The 9135-nt window shown below is 39.2% G+C and overlaps 1 protein-coding gene across 1 annotated transcript in view; it reads left to right on the top strand.

The window, feature by feature from the left end:
- Positions 1-7297, top strand: part of LOC143123746 (CUB and sushi domain-containing protein 1-like) — a 314279-nt gene extending 306982 nt beyond the window's left edge. The window contains exons 61-71 of the mRNA XM_076285039.1: positions 1190-1363; positions 1938-2011; positions 2258-2369; positions 3129-3308; positions 4231-4296; positions 4477-4638; positions 4750-4862; positions 5120-5207; positions 5429-5552; positions 5853-5915; positions 7138-7297. Coding sequence (XP_076141154.1) covers positions 1190-1363; positions 1938-2011; positions 2258-2369; positions 3129-3308; positions 4231-4296; positions 4477-4638; positions 4750-4862; positions 5120-5207; positions 5429-5552; positions 5853-5915; positions 7138-7297 — 1316 coding nt within the window. The remainder of the gene's footprint in view (positions 1-1189; positions 1364-1937; positions 2012-2257; positions 2370-3128; positions 3309-4230; positions 4297-4476; positions 4639-4749; positions 4863-5119; positions 5208-5428; positions 5553-5852; positions 5916-7137) is intronic.
- Positions 7298-9135: the final 1838 nt, after the last annotated feature.

Here is a 9135-nt window from a genome sequence, read left to right as displayed (position 1 = left end):
AAAAAAAAGTGGTGGCATTGGCAGTATTCAGCCTTCTTTGACCTGTTTTTCACACACAGTCTGTACAGTTATTTATTTATTTGTTTGTTTGTTTGCTTGCTTGTTTACAGTTATTTGTTTATTGTATGGAAGTTTCTTTTTTAAAGGTGTTGCCTTGAAGAGCATTGCCTTGGGAAAATGGGCCACACATAGCAGTGTCTTTTCCAGATAGTTGTGTGCCAATGTTTACTGGAATATTACACAGGGCAAAAAAATCCGCCTTGGCCTTTGTGTTTTTATTGTTGTATTATGTGTCTCTGTTTCTTTATACGCTCTCATTCTTTATACCCTCCACATGCTGTAACATGGAAGAGACAGCTGTTAATTTCAGAGTCATTTAGTGTTCAGTACTGATACTCTATTGATTGTAGGACTGTGATTTCACTGATCTTTTTTATATTACTGACTACCGTTATTTGGCATTGGGCAATTCCACGCAAAACTGTCATGTCCATAACGGCAGCTAAATACCATGGCATTGTATTGGTGTTATGGATGTGACAGTTTTGCGCGGAATTGCCCCATTTAGAAAAATAGTTTGAATGCTAGTCATGTTGTACATTTTCATGCTGGCTATAGACAAGGTGTCTAAGATTGGGTTCAGATGGTGTTAGACATGTTAGTCACAGTTGTGGAGAAGAGAACATGTGTTGACTTTAACCTAGAACATTGATGGCTTTGACAGCTCTGAAATGGGTCGTGACACCTTCCAATACAAATGTCAGTCTATCTTGCATTGATCCTTTGAGCACTCAGAGTTTTGCCTGAGCACTACACAAGACTCGCCCGGCATGCAGACAGAGGCAACAAAATAGTCCGCAGGCCCTGACTGCCAGCCTTTGACACTGTCAGGCACAATGTGCTAAACTTAGGTTAAAAGGTGCTTTTAAACTACATGCGCTGACTGTGTTGTCATCAAAACCGCCTGTGGCAAGTAGTAGCTACTCTAGAGACATTTGCAGGGAATAATAACAAAAAAAAAGCAACAACAAAAAAAACTGTATAGTTGACAAGAGGAAGCTAACTTTTTCATTAGCGTTAGCGTTTTGGCCTTGCGGTTACTGTCAGTATTCCTGTATGCACTCACCTAAAGTGTTGAGACAGATGCTGTGTGTGTTTGTGCATTTCTGAAATGATTTGTATTCCACAGCTGTGCTCTGTGGAGACCCGGGCACACCGGCGGAGGGCTACATGGAAGGGAAGCAGTTCACCTTCAGGTCGGAGGTCACCTTCTACTGCAGGAGCCCCTACATCCTGGTCGGCTCCTCTAGGAGAGTCTGCCAGGATGACGGATCGTGGAGCGGGGTGCAACCCACGTGTGTAGGTGCGTTAGCATGCAAGTGTGGCCCTGTGGTGCATTATCGGAGGAATAATCCACCAGACCAGCTGTCATTATCACAACAACAAACACCTGACGGTCATCAGGACCTCTGCAGGAAGTGGAGGAGTCTTGTGTTGCCCAAGGTTTTTTTGTGCTGTAATTCCATGACTACCTACCACACAAACTCAATGTTAATAAGGTTTTGTAGAGGTGTGTTAAAATATATTCAGTATGCAGTAACTAAGACCTGTTACATCCCGAAAAAGATTTTATATGTGCTTAAAATTCTTTGCAGACCCTTCTGTCATTTTATTTACACAAAAGGACCTTTGTGTATGCTCTCTTTGCATAATTCTAAAGGTCCATTCAACATTATGTTTACTGTTCAATGCTAAGTACTTTAGAGGCCATGTCACCTTTGTTTTCAATGGCAGTTCATGTAGCTAGATTATGTTAATCAAACAGACCCTTTCCGGGACATTGTTATCTGCATATTGATTCTGTAATCCATTTCAGTGTCTGTCTGAGAAATAAGAGATAGAAATGCTAATATATGAACATTGCATTTGATATCTAGATCCAGCGTTCAATTCATGTAGAGATCCAGGAACCCCATCGTATGGGATCCCAATCCAGGCTCAGGGATTTGAGGTGAGGAGCTCTCTAATGGTGGGCTGGCTTTTATATGCCTGTAATATGTTCATAGTAAAACACATGCAATGGCATGATGCATGGATCATGCATTTTTCCTTAAAGGTGGTGTCTTGTCAGGGTTACTGTATTGTATTGTTGTTATTTTATTTCAAGATTTACATACCGTATAAGCACATAAACGTGCCAATGCTGTTTTTGTTGGTATTAGATAAGAAAATGAGGCATGTCATGTTTTCATTCTAGGTTGGGAGTAAGATTTTCTTTAGATGCCGAAAAAACTACCACATACTGGGATCAACATCAAGAACATGCCTTGAAAATTTGACATGGAGTGGAGTACAACCAGAATGTATCGGTAAGAGACACACATTCCTCACAGTCAATTAATTTGTAAGTTAAGTTTGCCTTAATCCAAAAGCCTCATTCTCCTCAGGCACTAACTTACTGAAAGACTGACAACAAAGTGAAATATTGTTTTAGAAAATGTGCCTTTTTTATTGAAAGCACCACTTTGGTTAGGCTTTGTCTCATACCAGTGTCATGGTTACAGGCCTCAACCCCTAATAACCCTGGGGATTAGGCTCTTGAGCTTTATATGTGAATGCAAAGACATATCATGACAGAAAAAAACATTGGGTGACAGTCAAATGGAAATGTACATGTGAGGTAAAAAAAAAAAAAAGAAATGGGTGATTCATGGAAGAACAAAAGTATGGATTGCTGGTCTCAGCAAAAAGAATTAAAGTTAGCCGAGTTTAAGCTCTTCGTACATGAGTGGTAAATCTGTGGGTGAGGCTGACAGCGCACCCCGTGAAATCCTTCAGGCTCCTTGCTCACACAAAGCTGCTTCGCTGAGCGGCGAGACTTAAGTTGACTAACTCGGAGGCGTGAAGATAGAGTTCATATATTATGTAGGATAGCAGCGGGGCAGGCGTCAAGAAATCTGCCCACACCCCCTACCCCCCTCCACCACCTACCCACTTCCTGATGGCTAGTCTTTATCAATAATATGCATGTGGGCGTGTGGTATTTGTGTTATTGACCCTGCAGTCTGATGAAGTTTGAGTGTTTCTCCTCTGCCTCCCCCTCCTCCTCTCTCCCTTTGTGCTGGCAGCTCATGGGTGCAGACAAATAGAGACACCTGCTCATGTTGATGTAAGGTCCATTGATCTGCCCACTCTTGGATACACATTAATGTTCACCTGCCAAGATGGCTACTTCCTCTCAGGAGGGTCGGAGCACAGGACATGCAAACCAGATGGAAAGTGGACAGGGAAGCCCCCGGTCTGCAAAGGTACACAGATAAATGAGATGACTGAAGTCGGCGTGTGTAGTGTCATCACTTTGCATGTTCACTGTTGTTGTGTTGTCCAGTCATGCAGTCTAGACAAACAGAGAAAGGCGCAGACACAGACAACACAGGGAGAGATAGAGAGCCAGGCAGAAAGACAAACAGATAGACAAGTAGACAAACAGTATCTTGGGTATCAGATAAGTATGAAGGCTACTATGACTGTGTGTGTTGGGTGGTGTGTGTGTGTGTGTGTTGGGGGGGGGTGGCTGAAGAGGAAAAGAAAGACTGGTTAAGACAGAGAGAAAAAAACAAGACAGAAACAAGAGACTGACTCTGCAACCTTGTATAACTCAGTGGATAATGGCCCCAAGTCTAGGCAAGCTTTGGGTCGTCATACAATTTTCATCTCTTCTGCTAAGACGGGCAGGACCCCCTGAGGGCTCTGCTGGGTCAATATATAATTTGAGACAAGGGAGAGAGCAGGGATAAAGCTGCTGCAGGCGAGGAGGAGAAGTCACGGTTGTTTATCCACCTATGATAACAGTGATGTGCAAACAAGTGGTCTCTATTAGGTTTTGAACTCTGTGTGCGATCGTTGCTCAAGAAGTGATAATGTGGCGCTAATGTTTGTTTGTGTGACGCATGCCATTTGCATAAACATGAATGCTAAGAGTATTCCTGGTGCATCACGGGAGAGGCTTGTGTGTGTACTGTATGTGTGTGTGTTTTGTCTCTCGCTATTGTGTTGGAGGGATGTCAATTTGTTCTGCAATTTATGAGGACTCGTATTAATTTGCTCATCTTGCTCCGACGCGAGTAAGAGATGTCAAATAGTGTTGGCCATTACTGCTTTTCATGCATGCAGAAACGGAGAAGGTCACACTTACAAATGCCAAGTTATCAATTACTCTTTGTCTTCTAGTTGGGCCAAAAATAAACAGCAAATCGAAAGGCGCAGATTCAGATGTGCAGAAAAATAAGATCCGTGGTAGGTATCCCCCCAGGCTTTTTTAAAGCTTTAACTCCTGTGAAGCATCTCCACCTTTCATCTTACTTGTGTCTGACAATAACTTCAAGAGTGAAAAAAATTGATGAGAGTTCTTACAAACAAACAATGGTGTTTAGAATGTGTGCTTAACGTCACATAAAAAAAACCTCTATTCTTCAGTTCCAGGAGATGTGTTCTCTACCAACTCGGGCTGGATGGGGTACTACGAGCACCTGGGCAAGCGGCAGACCGCCACTTTAACGGTAAACGGGTTCAATGTAACCACGAGCAGAGTCAATGTCACTCTACTGGAGCAGAGTGGTGTGCAGATTAAACTGTCTGGTACGTAATGAGATGTCTGTGTAATTCCATGGTCACACTTTCATCACATAAGGCCTGTCCCAGGTTTAATAAGGTATTTATTAGTAATTGCTGACATTATCTTGTGCACAGGGACATACAAGAAGGAAGAGAACCATTTGCTTCTGAAGGTCTACCAGATTAGGGGTCCAACTGAGAAGTATTATAGTAAATTCAAGAATGACAACTGGGCAATGGATGGATACGTAAGTTCCACAACAGAATTAGCATATTTCTGCTGAGCATTCTTTAGCTGGCAAGCACTTACATTTTTATGAGGAACATTATTTCTGTGTTTATAGCTTTTTAATGTGGCCTACAACAAAAATGTGTACATGCATGCAAAAACGGTGTAGGGGAGGAATACAAATTTTATAGGCATAAGGGCATAAAGGATATGTTTGTGAAGTTAACATTGCACAGTGTTGACATTATCATTTCTTTTCCTGTTTTGTTGATGCAGGTCACTGCAGAGTCTGACAAGAAAACATTTGTTTACCAGGGTCATATTCACAGCAAAGATTTTGGTACATTTCAGCTAACAAGACAAGGTATATTCACTCTGTATTCCAAACAAGTGGATCATGCATGCATTGTAATTGTAAAACTGAGAGGTTAATCCTTGTGTATAAACTCAATGCAGATCAGATCACCCATACAGTGATCACTTTATATTACTTTAACAAAGCTGAAATACTGTTACAAAAATACAGAATAATCACATTGATTGCTGGTTGAGTGGTTTTCTCACACGGTCTTGTCTAAAATACAGGTCTACTGACAACAGATACTAATTCCTACTATGGCACAAACAGCAGTTCTGTTGCTGCAGCTATCCTTGTGCCATTTTTTGCTCTAATACTATCAGGATTTGCCTTTTACCTCTACAAACACAGGTAAGGACTGTTATCATATGCCTTACACATATAATGTCCACATTTGATTAATTGAAATCTCTAATGTCTGTTGGTGATGGGAAACTCCTGTGCCTCCATATACTAGCGATCTAAATTTATGTTCCAAAGTTATCCATACTTTATTCTGTAAAAAAAAACTCTCCAACCACCATGTATAAAAGCAAAGCAATGGAGTTTTCCATGGCTAAAACGATAAACAAGAAGAAGAAATCATCTGTCTCCTAAATATCATAAAGCATGACAATTTCTAGTTATTAAAATAAATAAAAAAATTGGCAGGGTACTATCACAAGCCACAGATGACAATGAGAGACCCAAAGACGTAATAAGGGGCGGAAGCAGGTAAGACAGAGACTAAATCACCAGGCAACTGCCCTGCAATTTTTAACATAACCATTGTCCTGTTTTATTTTGCTCATTTCGAAAAGAAGCGTTCTCACAAATCCAAGACAAACCTGGGAGGAATTGCTACAAAAGTGTGTCGATTTTAAAGCCCATAATAATATCCATTCTTGTCAACATAATTTTTACCAACTAAATATCATCCTGTTTCTTTTGTGAACATTTCCCTGAAGGGTACCATTTTCTTTTAATGTGACGTACTGAATTTTAAGCAATTCTTGTGCTGAAAGTTACCATAGTGCAAAGATAGTAGGTTGAAAAGTATGTTTGTTATAGAAGACATGAGGAAATCAGGTTCTTTACTTGTAACCATTGAAGAACTTCCACACCAACTCCTTTGAAAAAAGAAAAGTTATTTTTGTAAAAAAAATTAACTCTCACAATTATCACAGTCTAGAAAGGGTCCTTGTTGTTTAGAAAGGTCTGTGTGTGACAACATTTTGAAAAAAGAACCTTTTTAAATGAAGAACCCCTCACAGTTAACACAGGTTATGAACAAGATTTCAGAAGATTTGTCTGTTGTCAAGTAGAACAATATCTAAGTGAAGTTTTTGTTAGATGTTATGCTCAATTGGGCCAAAAAAGTTATCATCCGGGTAAATGCCTTTATGCATTGTGATTTTTTTGTATTAACTTGCACATGTTAGGTTTCTTTGTGTTCCATCCATCTTGTCAGTCAGCATTATAATCTCTTCCACATTATCTTATGTGTGTTACTGAAATTACTGACTCTTCATATGAAGGATATTGTATGTGTGTGTCTGTGTGTTTCCAACCAAATCTGTATGAAATACACAATGAGATACTCTTGTGCCTTTTCTGTAAATGTTAATATCTGTCAAATGAAAAGTGTTATTATTATTATCATACATTAGAAAGACATCAAAATATACAGTATGTTCTGCTTTTATTATAGAAGAGTTTTTTTTGGTTTATTTTTCCCCTTAGAACTTATGCTTATAATTTATCTCAAATATGGGGTAGTACGTATCTGATTGGTATAGTATGTAGTGTGTATGTAAGTACTATACTACAATGTAATCCTTCTAATGCACTCTAATACATGTAACATATAATTTGCATAGATTTGCATAGTGGATGTCCTGGGGTGTTTATTTTCTAAAGACAAATTGATACATAATCCTTCTCTTTTCTTTTTCAGAACAAGACCAAAAGTACAGTACAATGGCTACGCAGGTCATGAAAACACCAATGGACAAGCATCATTTGAAAATCCCATGTATGACACAAACATGAAGCCTACAGAGGCGAAAGCTGTGAGGTTTGATACAACACTGAATACAGTCTGCACAGTGGTATAGCCCCCATGGCTGCTATGGGAAGGATTCATCCATAGTGAATTCACTGGGCTAGCTATGGTTGTCTCATATTCCATATGACAGTTAGTCCTGTGTGACTGCAATTTGGGACTACAGGAAATTTGCTTTGGGACAAATTCTTTAAGGTTATGACATACATACTATTCTATGATCATTTCTGACTAATTGCCATAGAAACACATATTGAAGGTGACCGGAAAGGGATGATTTCCGTGGAGGAGACATCATATGCTTCTGGTTGAGGCCACAAAGGGCAGAACATGCTTTCTGGGATCAAGGAGTTCTGCCTCTCAATCGTTCAAACAGGATGAAAGTTCTGCGTTGACTTTTCCTTACTTTCATTTCTGAAATCTCGCTTCCCAAAAGTCTTCTCTTGGGAAATACTGAAGTGTCTTGAAAGGCCACATAATTGTTTTGGTGAAAGGGGAGTTTTTTTTTCTTCTTCTTTTCTTCAGTGAAGACATACTGGCCTACAAAGCAGCAGGCAACTTAAAACAATATTGTGGCTGAACATACTAGACTTGTCCATCTGCAAGCAGAAAATATGCTACAACTAGAACTCTGTCAGCAGAGGCTCAGAGTTTACCCCCAAGATGGTGGAGGAAACTCACTCAATTTTTACGTTGAAAAACATTATCGCACAAATTTTGCACTAGCGTGGTGTGAATGGGTTCTGAGTTGGTTTCAAATGGGGGGGAAAAAGAGATAAAAAGACAATACAGGGTTTCTGATCATGTGTACATAAACATTTACAGATCCACAGAAAGCATGTAAACATGCTATGTTTTATAGAAAGGCTAATTTAATTTTATAAATTGGTTCCACAAATTAAATTATGATTCATAATTGCACATAATGATGTAATGGTTGTGAACATCATAGGAACCATGTAGCTTTCTTATTCTTTTTACTACCATGCCATTGTTATTTTTATACCCATTTTAATGTGAGGTAATCATGCTTTGTGCAGTAAAATGGAATGAGTGGACTATTTTGAGTAGCCAAAAATGTCAAAAATGTAGTACCTGGTATCTCCTGGTACTACATGAATGTTGATTTTTCTCCTGAGAAGGGTCAAGTGGTGGATCTGAAGTGGGAGTACAGAACATTATGAGATGAGGTGAAAACACAGCCCTGCATTATCTTCAAAATTACCTTTATGTTTACATCGTCACAGGCCTTGACTTACTTTTAGCTGTTTGAAGTTTTATCCAGAGGGGTTGCAAATTTGCTTATATATATACATATATAAATATATAAAATATACCTCTTGTGCAGAAGGCTATAATTTTTTACAATGCTGGGGCAGATGAAATGTTTATTTTTCATATATTCTGCACTTACTTTAAAAATCACTGTTTTGATTTCTATGTGCGTGCTCATTAACACGTGTTACGTTCAGGAGGGATATTGCGAATCAGATGTGGGTTTCATTCACATTTCCGTGGCAAAATTTACTTTTACTTGATAGTGGTTTATTTCCAGTTATCTTATTTGCTCTTACCATTAATGAAACATTGGATCTAAGCGGACATCCATACCTTGTTTCTCTGAGTAACACTGCCTTATGACATCCAGAAACATGCCCGGGCTGTTCTAGATTACCCATGTTCACATAAAGTTGTTGTGGCGACGAGAGGTGGGCTTTATTGAGTGCATATTCACTGTGATTCTAATGTCATGGGTTAGCTTGCTGATGTTCCTACTACTTTACATTTGTGCATGTACAGAATTCATATGATAAATGCACATTTTTTACTGTATGAACTACCTACAATATTGATTATTTTCCATATGTTACCATATGCACTGGCTTTATA

This window comes from Alosa pseudoharengus, unplaced genomic scaffold (genome assembly GCF_046254945.1).
Source record: "Alosa pseudoharengus isolate Yale_2024_CS ecotype anadromous, Long Island Sound unplaced genomic scaffold, YU_APseudo_1.1 YU_APseudo_1.1_scf_15, whole genome shotgun sequence".
NCBI lineage: Eukaryota > Metazoa > Chordata > Actinopteri > Clupeiformes > Clupeidae > Alosa > Alosa pseudoharengus.
The sequence above is the reverse complement of the archived record's forward strand: the minus strand, read 5'-3'. Positions and strand labels throughout refer to the sequence as shown.